The sequence below is a fragment of the Pangasianodon hypophthalmus genome, chromosome 16, assembly GCF_027358585.1.
Source record: "Pangasianodon hypophthalmus isolate fPanHyp1 chromosome 16, fPanHyp1.pri, whole genome shotgun sequence".
Classification (NCBI taxonomy): Eukaryota; Metazoa; Chordata; class Actinopteri; order Siluriformes; family Pangasiidae; genus Pangasianodon; species Pangasianodon hypophthalmus.
In genome coordinates, this window is record NC_069725.1 from 19,530,512 (window position 1) to 19,558,395 (window position 27,884).

The 27,884-nt window shown below is 36.2% G+C and overlaps 1 protein-coding gene across 2 annotated transcripts; it reads right to left on the minus strand.

The window, feature by feature from the left end:
- Positions 1-731: 731 nt before the first annotated feature.
- Positions 732-27,231, minus strand: LOC113530320 (complement receptor type 1). Of its 2 annotated transcripts, XM_026920192.3 has the most exons (15): positions 26,869-27,208; positions 21,747-21,882; positions 21,293-21,481; positions 19,877-19,976; positions 18,808-18,881; positions 16,405-16,584; positions 16,057-16,233; positions 15,642-15,818; positions 14,004-14,177; positions 11,652-11,828; positions 11,146-11,322; positions 6,133-6,327; positions 5,168-5,200; positions 3,860-3,938; positions 732-2,737 (listed from the first exon to the last, which is right to left on the minus strand). In XM_026920192.3, the coding sequence occupies exons 2-15, from the start codon at positions 21,802-21,804 to the stop codon at positions 2,641-2,643; spliced, it is 1,887 nt and encodes a 628-aa protein (XP_026775993.2). In that variant the 5' UTR covers positions 21,805-21,882; positions 26,869-27,208; the 3' UTR covers positions 732-2,640. The 2 variants fall into 2 exon arrangements, with proteins under 2 accessions (XP_026775993.2, XP_026775994.2); XM_026920193.3 differs by lacking the exon at positions 14,004-14,177 and having other exon boundaries at positions 26,869-27,231.
- Positions 27,232-27,884: the final 653 nt, after the last annotated feature.

Sequence of the window (27,884 nt, forward strand, 5' to 3'; positions counted from 1 at the left end):
TTGATGATGAAACTTCCAGTTTGTTATGTGATTTATTGGCTTTATTCTTCCTTTAGCTGCGTAAATCGTTTTCAGTAACAGGGCTTCACATACATTGTGAGACATGGCTGAAGTGTATAATTATTATTAATAATGCAAATGAATGTTTTTACCCTCAAATGACACACAACAATTTGACCATACAAAAAATGAAACTTAATACAATATTTGGCATTCAAAATGATGGTCAATAAGGTGGGACGAGAAAAAAAACAGCCTGTTTGAGGGGAATTTTTTTGTATTAGCTATTTTTTTTTTTATTTATTGTGGGACAAAATACCATATTGGTGGAATGTTACAGAGATTTTACTTATATCTTCTCATTCAGGAACTCAATTCCCGTTTTCTGCCTCTCTAAGATTATTGCAGTCGAGCAATCTGGCTGTCCGTCCAGCCATCTGTCCAAGATTCTCATTAGCACGATATCTGAAGAACGAGTGATAGAATACATACAACTAACAAGAAAGACTAGTCTTGTTGGTAGTGGAGTCATCCCCTTCCACATTGTTGGTGTCTGGTTCTGCATGTTGATAAAATAATTATATCAGGCAGCCAAAATCTACTGTCTCTGCTGGTCATGTCAGAAGATAGTGTTTTAAGGCAGATAATCTGTGTCTCTTATGATCTTTTAAGTTTTTTTTTTTTTTTTAATGCAAACAGTAGGAAGGGAAAAAGACTGTAAAGACCAAACGTATTGAAGAAAATGGGTTTTAGTAATATCAGCACAAGCACATTTTTTTCAAACTACTATTCTTTTTTTATTGTGCACCGTGACAGCAAAACAGAGTAATTAAAAAAAAAAAAAAAAACTCATTATTAATTATAGGCCAATCCTGAAGTGAACCATTTATTTAAAAAAATAAAAAAAAACATCAGATACAAACTTTTCTAGTAATTCATCAGCTTGACGTTCAAGTGATGTAAAAATTATTTTTGGCTTTCTTATTTTGAATGTAAATACAAAAAGAATTTACAGAGAAAAAGAAACACATCTTTTCTTGTGTTACAAGTGTTACCAAAGTGTTATACTATCACATGGACATATATTTCAGACTCTACACATAATTTAAGCCTAATAATAAATGAATAAAAAGCTTTCTTTATTAAACACAGAAAACGTAATTATTGATATAGAAAAGCTTTCGGGAAGAAGTTGTTTATTTAACATGTATAGACTCTTTGTAACAGTCAGGAAGTTTTGGGACTTGCAGTTTCTCGTTAACATTTTCTCGTTTTATTAAAGTCACGAGAAGTTAAGGGAACGATTGTTTATAACTGCTATAACGTGTTAACAGTGATAACAGGAACTAACTTGTTTCACAAATGTTCCACAACATTAAATGTACCTGTAAATGGATAATGTCATTCTTCAATAAGTAAAAAAATTGTAATCTATGGCAAATTCTGTGGTATAAAAGAAATAAAACATGCTGTTATAGGAAAATAATCTTTGGGGGAAAACTACCATGTAGTTAATTACTGCGAACCAGTCCTACTTTTGATTCATCGCCATGACGGCAGGCAAAAATGTTTGAAGAGAGTGTGGCCACTTTTATTGAAATGACAATAACTCTTGAAGGAAATGAGATATTTTCACCAAACTTGGCAGACTTATGTATAGGCTCAGTCTGAGGTCACATGCACAAAATGGTGGCACTTGGCCATGTGGTGGTGCTATAACAGCAAAAAACATGAAATTGGCAGTAATTATGGAACCACTGGTTCAATCGACTTGAAATCTTGCACAAAGTGTCTATGAGGACAGTTGTGAATCTTGAAAAACATGACCACCATCAGCCAATCAATGTTCAGAAGCTATTAGACAAGGTTAACAAAGGCCCATATTTGTTAAAATTATCTTGCTTGTTTTCTGATTTAGGTGCTTAGTCTTTTTACGCATGACTTAAAAGGTCTTAAAGTGCTTGAACCCTGACAATTGCTGCTTGCAGCTATATTATTAATTATTCTAATGTTAAAATGTGTTTAAATACCTGTTTTACATTCCGTTGACCTTCACTGAAGACCCAGGGTGCTAGAGTATGTTTATGTTTAGAACACTTTTCTTTAGAATAATCGACATGATCCATGTCTATGGTCTATGCAATATGGAAATACGCTCTTTAAAAACATGATATGTTTTATCATCTGCTTTGAGTTGTGAGTGCTCCAGGTCAGGGTTTCTCTGACTGACTGACTTAGATCAATCATGACATTATTAAATAAGGAAATAATTTTTGTTCATAATAATTTATACAATCTTTATAGTGCATTCTAGTGCAAAGTAAAAGCTAATAGTTGATATTTTTCATTTAAAGCTCAGTCTGTGAACTTACCCAAAGTTGGTAAGTGCACACAAACTTGAATCAACATACATTTAGTGCAAACATAACAGAATAAGGCAAACAACAGAAATCACTCATAACTGAGCTGTCATAGTTTTGCACAAATAGAGAATATTTGTAGAATATCAGCAGACTTTGCTTTTTGAAAAGCAAGCATAAGATTTGTTTACAGATAAATGCTATGGTTATTCAATACCCTGAAGCAAGTTGCCTCGTCCAGATCTTAAGGTAAATTAGCTGGAGAGACTATGGGTCACTATTAGTACATGTTTTTTGGTGACGTTTCCTCTGTTGTAGGAGCACAGGAGGACATATTGACCAGAGAACAGTGTTCAGGTTTGGAATAGGCTTCAAGTCTGGAAGAGAAAGGCAAAGTAAGTTGATTAAAAACTACACCATTGTGAACATGCTGATAAACGTTATTGCAGGTGGAGCTGTGCATTTAAACCATGAAGCAGATGAACCTTTAGACAAACCTTTAGAATGATTAGACTGACTTGATCTTATTTAGATATACTGTATATTTCTCCCTTCCTGATGGATATTGTTTTTTTTTTTTTTGAAGAATTATTGTTCATTTTACTTAGAGAATTCAGCAGAATGTGGTATAAATATAGTTGACAGCAGTAATCCAGAATTTTTACACAGCAGTGTTGGTGGCCGGTCAAATAGAAAAACGCCTTCTCCTAGGTTAACTATTCAGACTCCTTAATCTGACATAACAGGTGCCGTGTCGCCAACAACAAGCGAGTAGTACATTTTAATCGTAGACGTCTCGCCCAACAAAGAAGTTAATTAGCTAAAGTTAAGCCACTCCCAATCCACTGCTCTGATTATTTAGCCAACTCTTTCATTTAATTTTATACAGTGAAGTACATGCATATTCAGATTTTTTTTTTAAACGATAGTAAGGAGGCTGTAACTTCTCTTTTTCAGTTCCATCAGCCCAGAAACCACGTGTATAACTGAATGTAACTGATATATATATATTATATACATATACTGAATGGTGTGCTGTGCACGAATGTGGGACGAAGTGCTCTCTGCAGCTGTTTAATATCAGAAAACTAAGCTAAGTTTAAACATAACTGAGATAACTGAAACATAAGATAAAAGTTCCCCACTGGTTACTTTGAGCTTTGCTGAATATCAGTTATGTTTAAACTTAGCTTAGTTTCCTCATATTAAACAGCCGCAGACAGCACTTCTTCCCACGTTCGTGCACAACACACCATCCAGCAGTCATTTACAAGAAAAATATGTCCTATTGGTAACAGAAGTATTTAGTGTTTTTCACGTGTCACTGAGCATAGTGTCTGCATGTTCTGGAAAAAAAACGTTCAAAAAGCTGTTAATTGGAGCTGGTAAGTGCAAAAAAAAAAGGTTAGTGCTCACTCACGATTAAAAAAACATACAAAAACAGTAATCATGCCACATAATTATTAGTTTAAAATAACTTGTAAAGTTGTATCACTTACGCTGCATTTCTTCTGTGTTTCTCAATCATTTCAATCATTTTCTTGATGAAATAGACAAAAACTAGACAGAGACAAACACCTGGACAAAAAAATGGGAAAAAAACAAATTACTAAGACTGTAGGTGAAAATAATAGCTTGAAAACTGCAAAAAAACAGCAACACCACCTTTTTGCATTACATTACTATTCAATTAAATTTCATTTCCATAGCACTTTTAACAATAGACACTGTCACAAAGCAGCTTTACAGAAATCCGGGTGCAGATTTAGCTCTCTACTGAACAAGCCAGAAGCGACACTGGCAAGAAAAAGCTCTGTGACACAACATGAATAAGCTTGAGAGGAGTCAAAAGGGAACCTGTTCTCTTCTGGGTGACACTGGATAGTGGGATCATTCCAGTATACAGGGGTGTGTGTGCGTGTGTGTGTGCGTGTGTGTTGGGTGGGGGACTGGCTAGGGGCAAGATTTGCCTTTAAAAACATAATTTGAAATGACAAGTTACAGTTTTGAGATTTTAAAATAAAAATAAAAAATGTCAAATCAATATTGTTAGGAAAATTATTTACACCCCCCACATATTTACACACACACATACATTTTATATATATATATATATATATACATATACATTTATATACATACATATATATATACATACACACACACCACTCACCATCCACTTTAATAGGAACACCTGTACACCTGTACATTTATGCAGTTATCCAATCAGCCAATCATGTGGCAGCAGCATGAAATGCATAAAATCATGCAGATACTGGTCAAGAGCTTCAGTTAATGTTCACATCAAACAAAATTTCAGGAACAAAAAGAAGTCGATGTAAAATTGCTTAGGTGCACACACCGAGCGACTACACTGAAGCGACTTCTTTTTGTTCCTGAAATAAAAAAATGAGACTGAAGGGGAAAAGATTCGCCACCGTGGAAGAAATCTAGAGGAAAAAAAAACAAAAAAAAACAAACAAAAACGCAGGAGGCTCTAGACATGACAAAAGATGACTACAGGAAATGTTTCTAGGAATGGGAGAAATGCAGGGACAAGTGTATCACATCACAAGGAGAGTACTTTGAAGGAGATTAAAAGAGAAATGCTATAAGTTTTTAACGCTAGGTTTGTTTTTTTTTTTTAAATTCCAGGAATTTGAGTCCTCCCTTTTATATATACATACATTATATATATATATATATATATATATATATATATATATATATATATATATATATATATATATATATATACACACACAAAGAGAGAGAGAGAGAGAGAGAGAGGGAGAGACCATACTTACCCAGTACTGCTAAAAAGACAATTAAAATCCAATCTGCAAATGAATATTAAATATAAATTAGATTTTATTTTCTTTAAATTAAACCTGTTGCATTTAGTCTGTAGACAATAATGTGGATGAGGAAAAGAAAAAAAAAAAAAGCGTATTTAGCCAGGCTAAGTGTTGCCAACACTCTAGCGCCACTCTAGCAAGTCGATTTTGGGCCTTATTTGGAAGTGCATTTATGGTCATAACTTTTGAACTGTGTTCAATGCACCCTATGATGTCAATTTCTGCCTAATTAGATTTTCCACTACCTTGGATTTTGTCAAAAACATTTTTTTTGCTACTCCTCCTACAACTTTTCACCAATCATCACCAAATTTGGCAAGCATCACATTCAGAGTAAGCCTCACAAAAGTTATCAAAAGAATTTTTAATAGTCCAAAGGGTTTGCCCGTAATAGGCCAATGAATCTGATGGCGAAGCCGCCAAACAGGAAATGAGGCTGTGTCTCAGCAACTACTTTGCGCACTGACACAAAACTTGGTCGGCATCTTCAGGACCATGACCTGAGGCTATGCAACAAAGTTTGTGATAGTGCTACCTACTGATCAAAAGTTACAATAACATGCCAAAAATGCTTACATTTAACTGCCATTTTTGCTACTCCAAGTTTTGTCCAATCTTCACCAAATTTGACTCACATAATCTTGACACCTGTCTAAACAATGCTGCAGCAATTTCACCCTGCTGCCCATTTGTTCATCTAGACTTTTCCTCCTACAATCTACAAATCACTCTTGAATCCCTTTGCCTAAAGTTATGGCTCTGCTTTCCTGTGATTGCTTAGGCAACAATGTCTGTGAATGTGTGGCTCACCGAGACTGGGTGCTTGGCCCCCGAAAATGCTGCTTGCAGCTTTAATTATTATTATTATTGGTTGAGGAGGCATATCAATCATTCAAAACATTGATTAATCTTACTCAAACTGCACTCTTGAAGAGGTGGACTCCATCCGTGTTCCTCACAGGTCAGGTACTCAGACCCTTCCATCTTGTATAAAGTGTCACAATGGACCCTGATGACCACTGATGATTTATATTTGTCATATCTGTGATATGTCAATATGCCTTCAACTACAACTTCATGTTCAATTTGGGGTACATCACAGGTCACCTCTGGAAAAAAGAGAAGAGTGAACAGAAAAATAGAATGCTGTTTATTCCAAACCATATGAATTGTACACCTAATATCAGTGTGTTATGGAAAATGGGTTCATTATTTGCTTGGACCAAACATTTGGATTTTTCATTTAGACAGTATGACACTTGAGAGGAAGTTTAAAAAGTTATTTTTAAGGACATCTTTCACATTCTATTAATGATGCAGAGACTTTAAATTACATACACTGAATTATTTAATCACTGGATCGGTGTTCCTAATGAACTGGCAACTCAGTGTACATCTGTGTACATAAATATTAATATTTCGGTATCCAGTTTATTGGACACTTACTGGAAACTTTCATTATGCATACTATCAGGTATCGGTCTGATACTGTGCTCATTTACTCATGAAAATGTCCCGATACCAAGTGATGGTATGTGATATATAGCTAGTGTACTTTGGCTCACTATTGAACAGATGACACGAAATGAAATATGTTCACCATTAATGATGGCAATCAGATATATCAAGAGGAGGAACTACAGCATCTTCCTACAATACAAGTAACCTGATAAAACATCAACATAATGAGTTCATCACTAGCAGCACACTGCAGCAACCAACGCTGTAGTAAATGCTAGCTAGCTGTGAAGAAATGCCTACAGACAACGCTAGGTGAGTGAAAATAACGGCTCATAACCAGTATGTTGCTAGCTAATGCACTTCATTTAAAATCAATTCACTAACACTAAAGAATGAGATTAATTTGTACTGTTCAGGGCCACTGTGTAAACCAGGGAAACAAACAAGCTGCGTGTGACTGATTAATACTAAGTAGGTTACTCAATTCTTTATCAATATTGATATGTACCTGAAAAAACAGTACTTACACTCATTCGTACTTGGTTTAAAAAATTGGTAATTTACAATGTCCGTATTAGTAATATGAGTAATACGTCTAGGCAATTGGACTTGTGTTATATGTATAAGGACAGTGTATGACGATGAAGTCTGGTGGTATGAATAAACGTGAATGTCGTGATGTGGAAGCCGGAAATAAAATAGCGGATAGCTATAATAATGCACTGGCACGTTCTTCTGACCAACCGATTTTAATTCTAGGAGATGTGAACGCCTGTGATTTATCAAGATATTTGCCTACACTTTATCAGTATGTGGACTGTCTGACTCGATCTGGGCGCATCTTGGACAATGTTTCGGTAATATAACAGATGGCTATAAGGCTGTATGCCTTATAGATCATAATACTATACAGTTGTTACCCAAATATCGAGCCAAGCTTACACGCGAAAAACACGGTGATTAAAGAGATACAACTGTGGACGGATCAGAGTAAAGAGGAACTTAGAGACTGTTTTGATGGAACTGATTGGCAACTGTTCTTTGATGCATGCGATAATGTACATGAAATTACTGACACTATTACGTCTTATATACGTTTTTGTGTTAAAACAAAAACAATTCAGATATATCCAAATAACCGGTTGTGGCTTACGAGAGATTTTAAAACGTGTCTTAAAGAGAAAAAAGTTGCCTTTTTAAAGGGTGATTATGAGCTAGTTAGAGTAAAAAAAAAAGGAACTTAGGGGACAAATTAAGAAAGCTAAGTTGGAAATATAAGAATAAGATTGAAAGTAAGTTATATATGGGTAATGTAAAGCAGGCTTGGGAAGGACTTGAGAAAGACACAGATGAGAAAACCAAGGTATTCCTCACAAAGTGTGTCTTTTGTAGAGGATTTGAATGTCTTCTTTGGTAGGTTTGATCATGGAGACTGTAATATTGAGTGTGACAGAGTATGTCTTAATATTCCTACATATGAGCCTATTGTTTTTCAGGAGTATGAAATTGCAGCTAGTCTTTCTCATATCAAGCCAAATAAAGCACCAGGCCCAGATGGACTGAAAGGTCGAGTGTTAAAGGACTGTGCTTTTCAATTGACTGGTGTTTTCACTCAGTTGTTTCAACTCTTGTTGAATAATAGGTTAGTCCCTAGTTCATGGAAAGTATCAAATATTATCCCTGTACCTAAAACATCTAATGCCACTCAATTAAATGATTTTAGACCAATAGCTCTCACGTCCATCCTGGGTAAATGTATGGAAAGAGTGTTAATAAGACATATTCAGGCTCATGTCGTTAAAGACTTGGACCCCCTCCAATTTGCATATAAAAAGGCTAGGGGTACGGACGATGCTGCTTTAACTCTATGTAATCTAGTGGCTGAACATATTCAGCAGACTACAAATTATGTTAGAAATCTATTTATAGATTTTAGCTCAGCTTTTAATTCAATTAAGATAGATGTTCTTTTACAGAGACTACTTGATTTAGGAGTGAATGGTGGTCTTATCTGGCGGATTAGAGATTTTCTTGTGAATCGTCCACAAAGAGTGCTCGCTAATGGTAAAGTGTCAAAGACAATTATTTTAAATGCAGGAGTACCACAGGGAACAATATTATCACCCTTATAATTCTCATTGTACACAAACGAATTTAAAATTCAAGATCCACATTTTAGTTTCCTGAAATCTGCAGATGAGATGGCACTTGTCGGCCTTTTGTTTAAAGGTGGAACTGGAAGAAATGAAATGTATCATAGTTATATAAATTCCCTCCAAAACTGGTGTCAATTGAGTGCACTTGAGATAAATGTGAATAAAACTAAGGAGTTAGTGATTAGTAGAAATAAAAGTGAAGTTCCTGAACAATTACAACCTTTAATACTCAATGGACACTGAGTGGAAATGGTTACTAGTTTTAAATATTTGGGAATATTTATAGATAAATCACCTGACTTTTGATGAAAATGTTGACTATATTTTTAAAAAGTCAATGCAGAGGTTGTATCTTATAAGAAGGCTGAAGCATTTTGGTGTGAGCAAGCATATTTTAGAGATGGTTTATAAGAGCCTTGTGGAGGGTATTATGTCTTTTAATATGGTTATGTGGTATGGAAATGTGAGTGCTAAAGCAAAGCAAACATTGTTCAGGGTGGTTAATATAGCTAGTGCGATTGTAGGAAAGACTCAAAAACAATTAAATGACATTTATATAGCTAAAGTTAAACAAAAAGCTTTAGTTATTATAGAGGATTCACTACACCCTTTGCACTGTCAGTTTCAGTTGTTGCCATCAGGGCGACGTTTTAGACAACCTCGGGCAAGTAAAAATGTGTATCAGATGTCATTTTTGCCAACTGCAGTCAGAATTTTAAATGCTGAGACATGAATATTAATATGTACGCAGATATATGTACATGTGGGAATGTATATATGTGTATGCTAAAGTGAAATGTTGAGTCAATTGTATTGTATGGTATTTTATTTTATTCTACTCTTACCTTTTAGAGTTGTTGTGTAAGTGTCTTTTATTGTATTGGTCTTGTTATAATGTGTTGTGAAGCCAAAGACGAATTTCCATTTGTGGAAAATAAAGGAAAGTAAGATGTAAAGCGGGCCATTTACGTCAAACTGGAACAGTCATCTTGACCCAGAGGTGGAGGTCTGTAACCACCACTCATTATCTACTATCATCTTTACCCCAAAGGTTTCACACCAGTTCACACCTCCAGAAGTCAAAGTGTGAACTAATCAAAGACGTGATTCATACACAATATTTAAACACCATGATTTTCCAAGAACTGATGAAAAGTGAAATGTCTGCCTGATTATACCACAAGCCCAACTGATTTGACTCACTACTGCCAGACATCTAAGATATAGAGCCCTTCTTTACAAAGTGAGCATCTTACTTCCAGAGCATCTCACTGCACAGAATTCTCAATAACAAGTGTGAGGAAAATAAGCAGAAAGAATCAAAGTACTAGTAAAGATCCTGTTATTAAAAACACACACACTTAATCCATGTGATTAGCTAATTATCCTGCTGTTGAGAGTAGGGAAAACTTCTAACTTAGCAAGTCTGCGAGCTCAAATTACAAACCACCAGGAATGGAAAAGAAACTAGCTACGTGTACTGTCTTTACAGTATTTGAGGACATGGTTCACTGTAATGGTACTTTTCTGAGTATAATTAAATCACAGTACTTTTCCCTGTTTTGATTGCCTGTTGTATTATAAGTACCTAAGTGCTGCTACAGCTTATAAGTAACGGTGAGGATAATGTGTAAGGGGAATCTCTGCTAGAGAACTAACCATGTAGCTAGAAACATGCATGGATTAACATGCTCTAACTAGCCTGCTAAAACCTAGCAAGCTACTGAAACACCAACAGGTCTTGACAAAGCGAGCTAACCAGTTAACGTTACCTTTCCTTATATACTGGCTATAATTAAGGTGTTTTAGTATAGCTCACTTGGTTAGTTAATGTAACTATTCAAAAATACATTCCTGAGATAGAGAACATTTTCAGACTAGCTGTGTCAATTGTAGACTTGTAAAAAAGTAATTTGTAAGTAATTACTCAAGCAGTTTATCACACTTTTTTTACTTTTACTAAAGTAAGTTTCTTGATCACTATTTTCACTTTTACTGAACTGCATCAATACTACTGTAGCAGTACTTTTACTGAAGTCACTGTGCTTTGTTCTCTTTCCAACACTGTGAACCACTACCTCTCACCAGGCTGCAAAAAAAAAAAACCTCCCCTAAACCATAAAACAATGTGAGTTTTAACCATGTGCCACTTCAAGGAAACAATATTTTTCAGCTTTTAACAAGAACATGACTCAAAACACATGTCATTAACCATACTGAAGAGTCAAGTTGATCTAAACTGACTGAAAATCAGGAGAAAATACAAAGATCCTTGTATTAAACATGAATAGAAGACTGAAAAAATTTTACCCAGACACTGAGGAGAAGGCTGAAATGTTCCATCATCAGTACATGATATTGTTGAAGCACCTTGAAGTCTAAACCCTTTCTCACATGAGTATGTGACTGTTTGTCCATATTCATATTTCTCCTTCAGGGGGTTAAAGTGTCCATTGTTTATAACAGGAGGTTTTAAACAGGTCACAACTGAGGAAGAAAGAATTGCAATTGACCAAGCAGATATTTGCAGTGACGTTTTGAGAAGTGTTTCTCGTAGGTCATTTTTCTCAAAATGAAAAACGCACATATTTTATATTAATTATAAATATTTTTCTCTTTGAGTCAATCAAAACAGCAAATAAAGTTAAGGCTAAAGAAGCAGAATGTGAATAATGTACAGATTCGAATCACAATTAACACTCAGAACACACACTGAGAACACTAATGTTTATAGGTTTTATAAATTTTACAAAAGGGTAGAAACTCTAGTGAATACAAGGTTTAATCAATCATTGAATAGGGCTGATTAATCTTACTGTTGCACTTTGGAGGAGGTGGATTCCATCCATTTTCCTCACAGGTCAGGAGGTCAGACCCCTCCATTCTGTAGCCTTTATCACACTGGTACTGGATGGACATCTTATAGTTATAGGATGATGCCTTTCTTCCAACTATGACTGCATTGCTAATGTTGGGTACATCACAGGTCAACACTAGGAAAAAACGAAGCATGAACAGAAGCATAAAGCATTATATCAGGATTCCAAACTATCAGTTGTGCATCTTGTACAAGTACAGTATGCTTAAGAAAAATGGATTCCTTGCTTATTTAAAGCAGATCTTGGATTAATTCATTTATTTAGTATAACCTAACAAAACATGATTAGTGGGTCAAAACGTATTCAGTGTATTATAATGTTTTTACTGCAGTTGAATTCTTAAATTGAATTAGTCAGAAGGTGCTGATTAATTTTCTGTAATAGCAGCGCTCACAATAGCAAGTAATTCAGAGGGTCACGTGATGTAATCTAAGCCGAATAATAAGCCAGAAAAAAGGATTATCTAACAAATTTAAATGTATTATCTGTGATATGTGGGAGGCTGCTGTGAGGAGACGTTTATTTAGCATTTTCAGAAGGAGGTAAAGCTGTAACTAAGTTTTCCTACAGGGGAAGGTCTTCAGAATACAGGACTCTCTGTTTTGCAGTTTCTTTGCAACATGATGCTTTTTTTGTTTTAATAACTGTTAACCCCACACACACCACCCCATCATTGTTTCCTTTCCTGTAACACCACACCCCGTCGTGTTTTAGTCCTCACTTAGAACAAAAATAGCAAAAAATATTTCTATGACATCATTCATGTACTATTAATATTGTAGTGACGCTCTAAATTACAGACACTGAGTTGCCAATATATTAGTTACTCCATCAGAATACCTAATAAACTGGCAACTGGGTGCACGCCTTCCAGTTCATTTTATTGTACACATCACATCAAAGTCTGAATGTATAAACTGGAGTTCAATCCAAGGTGTAAAACTGGAACAACAATTTTTGAACAGAGGTGGGGGTGTGTAACACTGCCACATCATCAATCATACCTCCACAATTCACTATACTATGAACATAACCAATTTCCGAAGACGTAGATCACACGGAGTGTGTAAATGCCAGGAAAATTTCCAGACACTCAGTGGAACAGATGAGAAGGGACAGGACAAGTAGCAGAATATCATGTCCTAAAGACTCACTACTAAATACTGAAGTTACAGAATGAGCTGACTCCTGGGGAATGCCACTTATCCAAGGCTTTTTTTCTGTCCTGTTGGTCACAGGTTCTCAATGAAACTTCAAGGAAAGAGAGCAAACAAGTAAGGCTGACATAGGAAATAGCTTTTAAAACCCGGATGAAGCCCATCCATGACTGCTTCATTGTTTTTTGCTTACTGTAGGGAGTAGTTCTTGAGCCTATTCTGAGAACACTGGGTGTGAGGCGGGTGTTACGTGCCAGAGAGGCACATATTGTTTTTCCTGTTTCTCTTCTGCTTTTTATCACGTCTTCTATCTAATTTGCTTACATGTGCCGACTTCACCAATGACTGCATCGCTGGCGCGCTGTTGTCGCTACACCTGCGACACATTTAAAGGATCTCTTCGAATCTGAGCAAGCACAAAAGCACAGTATGATTCTTTTATAATTTTGTAGGTTCGTGCAAGTATTTATTTATTTTATTTTGCCTCATATTCCTCCCCCATTTGGTCACTTGCCAATTCCCACTCAACAGCCAGATCTCCCCCATCATACAACAGCTACCAACCGGAGAAGGTGAAGGCTAACACCATTCCTCCCAGACATGTGAAGCCAGCCACCCACATCTTTTCAAACTTTTGCTCATGCTGCATCACATGGCAGCATAACACACTTAGAGGAAAGCGCGATCTGCCCTTTTCCACATACATGAGGATTCATTCTTGTGATCTCCCGATGATAGGGGGAAGACTTTTCTCTTGCGCCACTGGGGAGCCCAATATCAATTAACCTCACATGGGCCATTGGGTGGCATAGCAGGCTGGGGGTTTTAGACAGAGGAAAACCAATCAAGTACACTAATTAGAATAGTAGGACCATGCCCAGACAGTTCTCATCTAAATTTGGTTTCCTGGGACACTGCTCTGAAGAACGATGGAGATAAAAACCATATCAGTCATTAATCAGTTATTTGTTTCTATAATATTCTGCTATTAGCATTTCTATTCTTTTAATTAAAAAAGGCTTCACATTGACCGAAGTTAAGAAACCTTTCTGGGTTATTAGCGTATCTCTTAAATATTGGGGGGGGGGGGAATCATCATTCAACAATATTCAAAACTGTTGATTATTCTTACCGATACACTGTGGGGGAGATGGATTCCAGCCATGTTCCGTACAGGTCAGGTTATCAGAGCCCACTATTCTGTAGCCTTTATTACACCTGATTTGGACTGAGACACCGTATCTGTAAGTTGGTGAGCTTCCACTGATATTCGCATTTGTGATGAAAGGTAAATCACAGGTGATCTCTGGATAAAATAAAGAGCAAAAACCAAGAGAGAATTTAACAAGATCTCATATGCACAAAAGTTCACACACAGGTTGACTTTCTGACCATGTGGCTGAGCTCTTTCATCCTTGTAGCTCACCATTTAGACTTTTTTGACTTATTTGTGGTTCCTTAGAAGTAGACCTTTAAACTCTATGTTTTCAACACTGAACTGAAAACATTTCTGTTTGATCTCACCCCAAATGAAGGCCTAAGTCCTGCAGACCTCCTTAAAGTCTGCATTTTTGTGACTTATAGTATATGTGCAATCGAGGGCTTAAGGGTGCAAAAGTCAGAATTTGGAACAATCCCCAAGACTTCAGTATATTCTATTTATGTTTCATGATGTGCTTTCACGATGGCTTGCCATCCTGTGAGTCTGCCGGAGAATAATGAAATCACGGTCATTACTCACTCAAACACTGTCGCTGAGTATACAACAAATGGTTGCGATACAATGACCAATAGAAAGTTCAAACTTTGTTTTCCATTCCATGAATGAAATTCATAAACATTACATTACAGTCCCAACGCCAAAACACTGGTGATGTCAGAGCAGCTCCATATTAAATGATATGCAAGTTATAAAAAATTAATTTATTCATATTCAGTATCTGCTTTATCCTGGTCAGGGTCGCGGTGGAACTGGAACTTATCCCAGGAACATTCACATTTGGGGCACCTTAGAGTAGACAAACCACCTACTAGCATGTTTCTAGGAGGCAGGAGGATACTGGAGAACCTGGAGGAAGCCCCCACAGACATACGGAGCTCTGAAGTCAGTGAATACTTTTTCCTTTCTCAATGAGCTGCCTTCAGCAAAATAATTTACATACACGCAGGTGACTGGCTGCAAAAAAGCCACAACAAAGACTCTTCTACAAAATGAGTTATGGTTAATGGTTCATGGCAGTATAGCAAGTTTTTTCATCCGTTGATCACTTCAACTGCAGTATTTTTCAGTGCTCGGCTTGATCTATAGAAATAATTTGCTCAGTCCACAAGTGGATGCCCCCTGCAGTACGTGCTTAAAGGATCTCACAGGTACGTGCAAACAAGGACTGCGAGGCCACAAGTGTACCATCTGGGACAGGGCTGACATTTTATTGTATCTCCTGGGCCTACCTTTAGGTGTTTGCGATATCCTACAGTCTATGGGTGTTTCTTAGTCCTCTGTTAGTTTGACACCTTGCGTATAAGAAACATGCAACAGACTATGTAGAGTTCCCTAGTGCCAACACTTCATCCAACTGATCAGATAATCATCAAGTCTTTCATATGTCATTTCAAAGCAGCAAGCACAAGAAGTGAGAAAACTATTCAGGAGGAAAAACACCTTATCTTAAACCATAAAACAATGAAAGGTTTAACCACTAAGGAGAAATTTTTTGATCATCATACAAAACAACACAATAATATCATTGAGATTTTCTCAAATACTTACCTTGACACTGAGGAGAAGTCTGAAATGTTCCATCATCAGTACAAGCTATTGTTGAAGCTCCACTAAGTCTAAAACCTTCATGACAAGAGTATGTGACTGTTTGTCCGTATTCATACAACTCCTTCAGAGGGTCAAATAGTCCATTGTCTATAGCAGGAGGTTCTAAGCACGTTATAACTGAGGAAGAAAAGAATGGAAATTACACATCTACAGTAATAGAGAAAATCTGATTGGTTTTTTTCTTTTGAAATAATATTCTGAAGGTACTAGATCTCAAACTAAAAAACAAAACCAACAGACATAACATCTGATTGCATGAATCTCCAGGAGCCAGTCACAACTAATGCTGTTATATATATATATATATATATATAAAAAACTATGTATATTATTGAGAAACATTAATTATTGGTACCAGTGCACTGAGGAGGAGGTGGATCCCACCCATCTTCCTTACAGGTCAGGAAATCAGAACCTTCCATTCTGTAGCCTTTATTACACTTGTAGCGGACGAGGTTGTTATATTTATAAGGTGGTGATTTTCCTTCAATTCTAACTGCGTTTGAAATTTGCGGACTCTCACAGGACAAAACTGCATAAAAAGAAATCTCACATCTTTTTTTTTATCCATTGTACGTTTGTGCTAAATAATACAATTTAGAACTAATAAAATCATGATGATCAACATAAAGATGTAAAAACAGGATTTTTATTCTTATATTTAATTAACTATGTTTGAAACACTGAATTGAGGGGAACTTACCCAGACACCGAGGAGGAGGAGGCTGAAAAGTTCCATCACCTGAGCATGTTATTTCTGAAGGTCCAATAAGATCAAGACCTCTCTTACAAGAGTATATGACTGCTTCTCTATAATCGTATGATTCCGCCTCTGGTTCAAAGTATCCATCTGTTATACTGGGAGCCTTTAGACACTTCACCACTGGGGGAAAAAAAAAAATCACAATAAAAATTCAAGTATTCAATTATTATTATTATTATTATTATTATTATTATTATTATAGAAAGAAGAAGAAATTCCACAAACAGTACATAAACAGTTTAATAATAATTCTTTTAGTATGCCTTTCCTGAAAGAAGTTTGCACAAGTGAAGATGAGAAAGTATGAGAGTAATGAATGAATGAATGAAGGTATGAATGGATTTGAATTATTTAGCGCCAATACTTTGCATACTTATCTGAATTACTGACTAAAATATCTAAAGTACTCTTAAACAGTGGATATAAAAAGTCTACACACCCCTGTTAAAATGGCAGGTTTTTGTGATGAAAAAATGAAACCAAGATAAATCATGTCAACTTTTTCAACCCTCAGTGTAAAATTACAACTTATACACATTAAGTGAAAAACAAGCAGAAACGTTGCATAAGTGTGTACATCGTTTTATAATTGGGGATGTGGCTGTGTCCAGAATGAACCAATCACTTTCAAACTCGTATGATAATTACTTTTGAACATAATAATACTGTCATCAATGAAATTACTCTGATTAACCCTTAATAAAGACCAGCTGTTTCTGTAGGATTTTCTTCACATCTTTTTCGTTTCATTTGACCGCTGAAGCCAGGGTCTGCAAAGAGCTTAAAGCATATACGTATCAATCAGGTATTAAAAAAATTCCAAAACATTAAAGTGGAGAAAATGGGACACCACAGTGACGCTACCAAGAACAGGACGTCCCCCCAAAATTTACAAAAAGACGAGACAAAAACTTACCAGGGAGGCTGGCAAGAAACCTGTGGCAACATTAAAGGAGCTGCAGGAAAATCTGACAAGTACTGATTACTCTCTGCATGTGACAATCTCTCTTGTTCTTCACGTGTCTGAGCTATGAGGTAGGGTGACTAGATGGTAGCCCTTTCTCACAAAAAACATCCAAGCCCAACTATATCACCCCAAACCATGTGGCAAAATGTGTTATGGTGTGATGAGACCAATTCCAAAAGGTATTATAATTCCATAATTCTAAATGGTAGGTTTGGTGCAAAATAAAAGCATATCACTAAAAAAAACACCATACCCATGGTGAAGCATGGTGGTGGCAACATCACGCTTTAGGGCTGCTTTTCTTCAGCCACAATTGGGGCTTTTATCAAGGTGGAGGCAATCGTGAATAGCAAACCTTTCAGGTGTCTGCTAGGAAGCTGAAGATGAAAAGGAATTTCACCTTTCAGCACGATGGTGACCCAACGCATACATCCAACAAAGGAATGGATTAACCAAAAGAAGATCAATGTTTTTGAATGACCTAGCCAGAGCCCAGACCTGACTCCACTAAAAATCTGTGGGGTGACCTGAAGTGGCCTGTGCACAGGAAATGCTCTTACAATTTGAGGAATCTACAATGTTTTTGCAAGAAAGAGTGGGAAAATATTGCCAAGTCAAGATGTGCCACATTGATAGACTCTTAGTCAAACCGACTGAGTGGCGTAATAAAGTCAAAAGCTGCTTCAGCAAAGTAAGATTTTACTGGTGTGCACACTTAAGTTATTGCACGTTTTTTATTATTCTTTTTTTTTTCCCTAAAAAGGTTTCTGATTGTTTTTCACTTTATTTGTATACTTTGCAATTTCACACTGAAAATGGGAAAAGATCTGACATGATTTATCTTAGTTTCATTCTTTTACTTCGCAAAAACCTGCCATTTTAACAAGGGTGTGTAGACTTTTATATCCACTGTATGATACTAAATGCTAAACGTCAAGGGCGGTCTTCAAAACCTTCCTCTAAAGTCACTAATTACGTAAGCACCAAATCACAATTAATTTTCTTTACCTATATAGTGTCTGCGAAAATCCAATCTCTGTAACAGACTCTACAAAAATAAAGACTAGAGCTCGGGCTGAAAGGACATTCATGCCATCACATTTTAAAATGAGAAACTTCATAGGATTTGAACAGAACATTGAATGATTTGGTACAGGACATATCTTAAATTTAGTGTTCACCACTATATAACACTCTTGGACACTGGAGAAACCAGTAATGTTCCTGCATAACAGAAACTACATGCAAGTAATTGAAAAGGTCAGTTTGCAACATTGGGTCATCTTCCAAAACCTTGGTCAAGCTGGTCAATGAATGCTGATTAAATTTCTAAATGCTGAATAAACTAGTATTAAAAATGGAAAAAAAAAAATTACCTTCACATACAGGAGCTCTTCCATCCCAACCGTTTTCTCTGCAATTTCTCACTGATCTGCCAACAAGCTGATAACTGCAAATAGACATCTGTTTTGAAAACACTTTCAAAATTCCAAATGTACAGACACTATTATATACAATTTCGCCAAAAAAAAAAAAAAAAAAAGGGCCAAGCAACAAAAAGTAAGAAATTCAGTAATTTTCATTCTAACTTTAATTATTAAATTATTGAATAATTATTCAATTTTAACTTTAATTTTCATTTTTCATTTCATTTTTTAGCGATGAAAAAAAACCATAAAAAATATAAATAAAGACTGAAGCAACATGTCACATAAGTTAATATGGAGTAGTATTTTTCTTTAGATTTTCTTTCTAATAATCAAATGAAAGGACGTGTCTGTTCAGCTTTAATGGCCTCCCAGTGATGACAGTCAGGCTGTCAAGAAGCTGCATTAGATGTATTAACGTAAAGTCTTAACTTTCTTAACTTCGTATGATCTGCAACACTTTTGAGTGTACACTAGCAGGTAAAAGTTTGGCCACACCTGCTCATAGAAAGAATGACTTCTCTCTCTTTTTTTTTTTTTTGCTATTTTCATCCATTCTAGAATAATAATAGTAAACATTTTTACACCATGATATTAAAATATGGAATTATGCGGTGACCAAAAAGTGTTAAAAACTATTTTCTATTTTAAATTCTTAGCAGTATTTCTGATGCACACTATTGGCATTTTCTCAACCAGCTTCATGAGAAGCTCCACCCAGGAGGCTTTTTTCAAAAATCTTTTATTAAAATTTGTCAATCTCCACACTGCTTCTCCTAGGTTCTAAATGAAAGCTACTTGTTTAGGGACACAATTTCATTTAAAATTGTCCAAAATTTTGACTAGTAGTCAAGTGTAATTTCTATACACTGCCTATGTGCTTATTCACAGACCTTTTGCAGTTTATTCACAGTCTGTTTATTCACTGTTATTGTGCACATACTACATGTGTGCAGAACCAAAAATGGACAAACAGTTATTAAAAAAAAATTTTTAAAAAAAGCTAAACAATTTTTACCCGTCATCACACACTGCGATGATGGTTGCACCAAACTCTATTCCTTGTGGATACCGATACTTTCCATGGTTAATGCTGCCAGGATTTCCACAGGATCTTTCTAAAATAAATAAATAAATAAAAAATAGTCTGTTGTTCCACTTATACCACAGTGATTTGCCAGTGATTTAATAATGAACATGTCACGCATTTTAACGGTTTATATGTTGTGGAACATCTGAGAGACACGTTAGCGCCTGTTCTTACCTACGTTATAGCCTTGATAAACAATCACTCACCAGCCTTTCTCCCTCTCTCTCTCTCTCTCACTCACACACACACACACACACACACACACACACACACACACAAAGCACAGCCTGTCATTTTACTGTAAAAATGAAGAAAATGGAAAGTGTAACCGAGACTGGAAGCACTTACAACCCAGTCACCACATCAACAATTAAACATTTTCCTTTGTTAAACAACACATTTTTAAATCTGCTTATTTTTAATCTTACATTATGTGAAGTGACCCTGTGTATGAGCTGTTACTATAGAAACAATAACACACTAGAACTTGCACATTAATATAAACCTATTGTTTATGTTACAGCTGAAAACACCTGTGCTGTTATATGAAAATAATGCAAGCTTTCTGACCAATCAGATTCGAGCATTCAACTGCACCGTGTAATATAAGGTTGCACGTGTGCCTGCAATAAAAAAGTACTTTTGCTATTAAAGTGCAAGGTGTCCAAAAAAAATGAATGATATCAATCCAAATTATATGGCAATATATTATCAATACTGCGATAAATTACACTATATGGCCAAAAGTTTGTGGACACCTGACCATTACACCCATATGTGCTTGTTGAACATCCCATTCCAGATTTAGTCCACGCTTTGCTGTTATAATAACCTCCACTCTTCTGGGAAGGTTTTCCACTAGATTTTGGAGCGTGGCTGTGGGGATTTGTGTTCATTCAGCTATAGGAGCATTAGTGAGGTCAGGCACTGATGTTGGATGAGCAGGTCTGGGGAACTTATTCGGTGCTCCAGTTTAACCCAAAGGTGATCAGCTGGTTTGAGGTCAGGGTTTTGTGTATGTCAAAATACACTTTTTTGAGATATCATCACATCTTTTCAAAAAAAACATTTTTTTGTTTATTTTTAAATAACAAGCTGACTGGAAACAGCTGATGTGGTGTTAAAATTAATCTTCAAAATGATAAAATAAAGTTTTTACAGATCTTCTTCTGGTTTCAGTAAAAATGATATTTTTAAATATTTAAAAAAATATTATATATCGTGTATGGTAGAAATGTTTTTGAGAATCGTGATATGATCATTTTTGTCATATCGTACAGCAGTAATCCAACCTATGGACAAGTTAAAGCTCAATCAAAAAAAAGATGTTTGTAGACAAATTACTTTTGCATTGAAGTTCGAGTTCGCTCCATTGGGTTCCGGTGCAGGTGATTGACCTGGATGCTGATGCGCTCACAGACACATAACCAGAGGAACATCTGAACTTTACAGTGGATCCATCAGGAAACTCTGATTGGCCTGAATCATCAGTCAAAATCCGGTTTCCTCCAACAGCAGGTCTCTCACATTGTGCTGAGCCGATAACAACAAACCAGACATATTAGTGATTAGTGAATATGTTACTGACTCAAATCCAAATATCCTCGATATATCCTGCACCCTGCCTGTTTCCAAAAATCATAATCCAAAATAAAAAGGTGGGTGGGGGGGTGTATATGGAATATATACCACCTTTTAAGATAAAAATCATATAAGATAGAATCTATATATGGTGGTATATATAGAAGGTGGTGAGGCTGCAGCTGTAATACCTAATGGTGTATAACAGAGATCTCACCTCGGACGTTTACAGCAGTCATGAGAAGCGTAGAGAGGATGATCAGGTAGCGCAACATCTTCAACTGTAAATATTAGACACCAGCTTGGCTCTAGGTGTTGCTCTGTCCTAGATCACTACTGTCCAAGAAAGTTACCTTGAAATAAAATGTGTGCTAAATAAGTTACATTTACTTTTGAAGCACATGGAGAGTAAATAATTATAAGATAATATCAATAAGCAATGAAGAAGAAGAAGAAGGTGGAGGAGGAGGATTAGGAAGTAGTAGAATTCTGTGTATAGCTATTACTTGGCTTATATCTTCCTGAGAAGATTATAAATAAATAAATAAATATTCCTTTATACTATTATAATTACAGATTATACTACATTCTATAGAGTTAATAGAATATATATATAGGGTGTGTGTGTGTGTGTGTGTGTGTGTGTGTGTGTGTAATGTCCAAAATCAAACTTGACAAGACAAAACATAAAGCTTGTAATGATTACAGTTATTCAATGACAATTTCAGCTACACAATGGCAATGACAAACTGTATTTGTTTTACTTTGTTTATTTTTAGTTACATTTAATCAAGAATATGAATATTAAACTCCAACCATTTTAGCATTTTACTAAAAATAGATATTTGTTGTCGTCACTGTCGTCCTGTAACCAAGTAAATCATGCCTGATCATCTTGCATCTACCAAAATCCTATAAAATCTTTTGTGCTTCTACTCGGTCTCCTACAGCAATGTGGAAAAGAAAGCACACTGAGATCATCTTGGTGTCCACCATAAAGAACTTTTATAAATGAGCCATTATTTTAACTCACAAATAATTAAACTGCTCTCACACCTCACCACACAATTCCTTTTTATGACGTTTTACGAAAATATCATATTACAGTAAAAAAATAACAATAACTAGAAAATATTTAACTTACTCTTTTTTGTTTCCATAAAATGTGCGTTTTGCAATAGCAGCCATTTTGTGTAGAGAGAAAGAGGAAATATTAAACCTCTTGGAATATTCTCTACACAGCATAAATTAAAAGGTTGTTGACTCCGAGTTGAGTTTACTGCCATTCTTTATGATTTCTTTTGGTAGACATTTCATTATTTTTGAAGGCATCTTTTCTAGTTTACAGCATTTCTTTAAAATCATAAGACTTTTCCATATACAGTACTGTAAAGGCTATAGTAAAAGCAGTGGATATTTGAAAGCTTCATGTAATAGCAATAATCAGAACATAACGTTCATTTCCATTTCCTCAGAAATTAATGTTAAGCCCATCGTTGCTGAAGTGTCTTGTCACTGGAAATGAGAAATCGTACATTCTGATGGTAAGAAGCTGCTCAACAACTTGGTTTCCCCAGTGTACAACTTTATCTCTTTCAGGAAATACAAAAAAAAAAAAAACTCCTGTGGTGATGCACAGGAACTGATGAGTAATAAATATGATCCTTTAGGGCCTGCAATTTTATGATCTGTGTTACTAAATCTGCATGTGGAACATCTAGAACGGTCGCATGCAAGAGTGCCACAGATTCTATTAGCCTTCTACGTTTTTGTCCCGTCTGTAGGAAATGAGTGGAGGTTGCTTAAAAAGCGAAGCTTCCTCAGGATTGTCCTGGAGGATTGTGAAGTTTTTCAGTATAATATCCATCACAGTTTTATGAGTGAGATGATAAGTGAACACCAAAGAAATTCTCTCTGTAGAGGTCAATGCATATGTTCTCTCAGTAGTGCACTACTAACACGGGCCATGGCATGCTCTATGACGTTCTTCGGGAATCCACATTTGTAAAAATAATTGCACGTTTCCTTACTTTTCTGGAGAAAGTCTTCATTTTGAATGGAATTTTCACAATGTTTGGGATGTGAAGAATTAGAAATGAGAGTCTATCATGGATGGTGTTTTTAAGTGTAATCTGTTGACTTCAAAGATACATCTAACAATATTATGTTCATGCCAGGGTAAGCAATACCCCACAGTTGGGTGAAATGTGGAGGATGAGGAGGAAATAAAAAGGTGAAACTCGTCAACTGTACAGTTAGTGATGCCAATGATGTCATCAATGTACCTAAGAAATAGTGTGGGTACATCAGTCAGTCAGTCATATTTATTTATAAAGCACATTTAAAAAACAACAGCTGTTGGCCAAAGTGCTGTACATGCAACATTATGACCATATGCAACAGTAAATAAATAAGTTTTAAGAAGAGACTTGAAATCAGCACATGTTGGTGCAGTTCTTATATAGGGTGGCAAATTATTCCAGAGCTATGGCGCAGCCACTGAGAAGGCACGATCTGCTTTTGATTTCAAGCGTGTCCTTGGAACAATCAACTGAAGACTACTAGTTGATCGAAGTTCCCTGGAGAGAGAGTGGAACAGAAGGAGATCAGAGATATATGAAGGAGCCAGTCCATGCAAACCCTTATAAACAAACAACAATGTTTTAAAATGGATACGATATTTAACTGGGAGCCAGTGGAGAGAGATCAACACTGGTGAAATATGTTCCCTCTTCCTTGTTCCGGTTAAGAATCTAGCAGCAACGTTTTGAACAAGTTGAAGACTTGACAGTAGAGACTGTGAAACACCCAAGTACAATACATTACAATAATCATAAAAGCATGTATTACAGACTCCAAGTCTCTTAATGTTAAGAATGACTTCATACCACAGCATTGATCTGTTTGTCAAAAGTCAAAGCAGAGTCAAAAGTAATGCCTAAGTTTCTAACATGTGAATGAAGATTACCAGAAGATTACATGTCCCGTAAATTGTTCAAAGAACTTTTGCTTGACAAATCCAACGAAGAGATTTGCATAGGGGGCCCCATTTTAGCACCTCTTACTTGGGAGTAAACCCTGGAATTGAAGTTGAAGCAGTGAGGTGTTAGCACAAGTTTTGATAATCTTAAGAGAATTTCAGTAAGTGGACCCTTGTCCAGTCACACATCTAGAAAATGTTCTAGGGCTTCTCAATCCATCTACATTAGGAACGATTGTATACAGGCTTTTGATGTCCATAGAAAAAGGAAAGGATTGTTTTCTAGTGATTGTTCTTTGAAGTCTTCAGCGATTTGTAGGAAAAGTGAACAGTCTTTGACAAAGGTCAGTAAAAACAGAGCAATTAGATGTCTGTACATCTCTTTTATGTTCCTACATTTCTGTAGGACAAGAACAAGCTGAAACAATGGGACATCCAGGATTGTTTTCCTTGGGTATTTTGATGAGAAGGCAGAAACAACTGCAGCGGGGATTGTTAGCCACCATTAAGGAGATGCCCTGCTGAAATGACATTAGTGATAACAGACCGGATAGAGGACTGTATCTGTAGAGCCATGTCATTGTCAATCCACCTAGAGAAGCTGGTGTCTCTGCTTCCTTGATGTTTCCTTGATCTTTTCTCCAGTCAGCAACTGCCCTACCTTTGTCTGCTGGCTTGATCACAATGGCATTCCTGTTGCTGAAATATTTCAGGGCTGTTTATTCTTCTTTGTGTAGACTGAGGTTTTTTGGTGGACTGTTTTTTTTTTATTTATGGCACTGAATACTCTTTTGCAGTAATTAAGGACATATTCTAATGCTTCATATTCACGTGTTGGAGGTGTCCACAAAGATCTGTTGGAATTATATTTGGAGAAGTCATCAAGGTTTTTATGGACTGTAGGAATTCTGAATGATGTGTGTTCATCCTTATTAAAATGAGCAGGTAGCCTTAAAAGGTGCATTAGGCAAGATTTTTTTTTTTTCAAGATGGTTAGGTGAGTTCAACAATTGAATGTTTTTTTTTTTCCCCCCCATTCCTTCCACATTCTCGCCCATATTCGTTAAGCTCCGCCCCCAAGATCTTACAGTGACCCATAGAGTGTCTATAAAATGACTGACAGGACGTGCATCACAGGACGTGCCAAACACAAACAAGCCTTCCAGACCAGAATTCAGTTTTCCAAAGGCAACTTTATAAACTTTCAGTAAGGCCATGGCTTAATCCACTGTTTTTTAATCATATTCTACATATATTTTAGGCTATTTGTACAAGTAAGTATTAAAAAAATCAACTACAGCACCTTTAAATGTCAGAAAAAAATCTTTGGTGTCGATCATTGTAGTAAATTCTATGAGAGTAGGTCTTGGGGATATAAATTTAAGGCTTTTGGATAGCACAGACACCTCAGTGGAAATTAGTTAGGTATGGTAACGATTATCGTCTGGATAGAAATGAATAAGTGGAACAGTTCCTCCATCCTTGTTGTTTTCACGGTTTCTGTTATGATTCTTCTGCTACACTTGAAGAGAGTGGATTACACCTACCTGTAGTAGTGAGTGTTGTCTTTATTGGGTTTGAAGTTGAGTTGGGAAGAAAAAATAAATAAAATAAAATAATTTAAGAAAAAGGCCCAAGCCCAAAATGGCAAATATTAAGCTTTTAAATGGTCTTAACAACAAATCATTGGTCAGAAAATGAGCAAGAATTAAACAAATGCACTCCTGAGAGCTCCTGTGCCTCTATTTGCTGGTTTCCTTTTGCTGCAGTGAACTGCTTGTTTGGGGAAAAGCCAGAAACAGGGAAATTCACTTATATAGTCCTCTTGTACTCCAAGGTAAAATCATCATAATGATTAAAATGTTTGATGTAAAATTCAAACTAGCACATGTCTGGGTATACAAAATTTTCCAAAAATATCTTCTGGGTTGTGTGTGTGTGTGTGTGTGTGTTTTCTTAAAAGATTAGTCATTATCTGCCACACCTAATGCACATCAAGGGCCACAAGGCTTAAACATTTAAAGAAATCATTTAAAGGGAAAAGCTATCCCATACCAACTTCCTTTATCTATTTGTTTAATTCTTCCTAACTTCCTAACTTCCTGACCAGTGATTTGTTGTTAAGACCATTAAAAGCTTAATATTTTGCCATTTTGTGCTCCCCCCTTATAGTTACTTACTTACTTAGCCCAGGAGTTTGTGCGCACGCGCGTGTGTGTTTCTACTAACAACATTGGGAAAACGCTCGCTAGTTATTAGGCACTGAAGACGTCATGTAGAAGATTTTTATTTAATCTTACGTCAAACAACAATCTCACTATTCGTGTTAGCGCTAGTTAAAGAAGTGTAAATATCTTACCGTTACTAGCTGCTTGCTCCGTTAATTTCACTCTCCCTTTTCCCTTTCTGGATAAAATGCCAGTGGTTGCTTGGTTCCGCCCCTCAGGAAACCCAAGCTAAACTCCCACAAGCACTAATTTCGCAGTGTTGAAAAAAAAAGACAGTCCTTGTACAATTTTCCCATACTCTTCTCTACTACTGCATCTCACATCCTTCAAGCCTAGACCATAACCAAGCAGTCTGACATAATTAAGGAGGTCTAACAAACCGAGCTTTCGCGACTTCGCGTCTATCAATGCGGAAGTGTTTCTATTGACGTAAAAGTTCCTCTGTGAGTCAAGAACAGGAATCTGAGGCTGTCATGGGCACAGACTCACACAAACTTTTAACACAAATTATTAACTTTTAACACAAATTATTAACATTTTGCAGATACTGTAAGGCGTATGTAAACTTATGACCCCAATTGTGTGGGGTCTCATATATACATATAAACAAAATGCCACATCAAATACAAACGTCTTTTCAAAGGATTTCAAATTATTATTTGCTACAAACTTGTACATTAAAAACATTACACCACAACTAAAGTTTAACCCGCAGTCTGTACAGGCAATATCTTAAGACACCTTTGTACAGCGAACATCAGCGCTCCAATCAGAGCTCATCTCTCTGATATGTAGGCCAATCAGTGTACTTGTTGGGCGGGACAAAACCTTTAGCGTGAACATTACACGTGATCAGTATAGCACCACAAACTGTGTTTTTTCTCACGTTGCCCACCTCGCAATCGTATTGACAATAACAGCCTAAATAATTTCTTAATAAACTGTTTAGTTCTGTTCAGACATATATGCGTTTGTGTGCATGTAACTTCTACTTCCGGGTTTTGCTAGACTGCTGGTGATTGGCTGGCTAAGAGAAAACGGGACCGGTGATTGGTCAATTTGTTAGAATAAATTTTGCAATCACAAAGAAGGAAGTAGGTATTGCTCAAAACAGTAAAGTACATACAGAGAGTCGGCCCACTAGCTA

Coding starts and splice junctions, on each gene's coding strand:
- LOC113530320 (XM_026920192.3), bottom strand. CDS start 21,804: ATGTTGCGCTACCTGATCATCCTCTCTACGCTTCTCATGACTGCTGTA. Junction 6,328..11,145: donor GCCTTCTCCTCAGTGTCTGG/GTAAAATTTTTT, acceptor TCTTTTTTCCAG/AGGTGACCTGTGATGTACCC. Junction 2,738..3,859: donor AAACACAGAAGAAATGCAGC/GTAAGTGATACA, acceptor TTTCTCTTCCAG/ACTTGAAGCCTATTCCAAAC.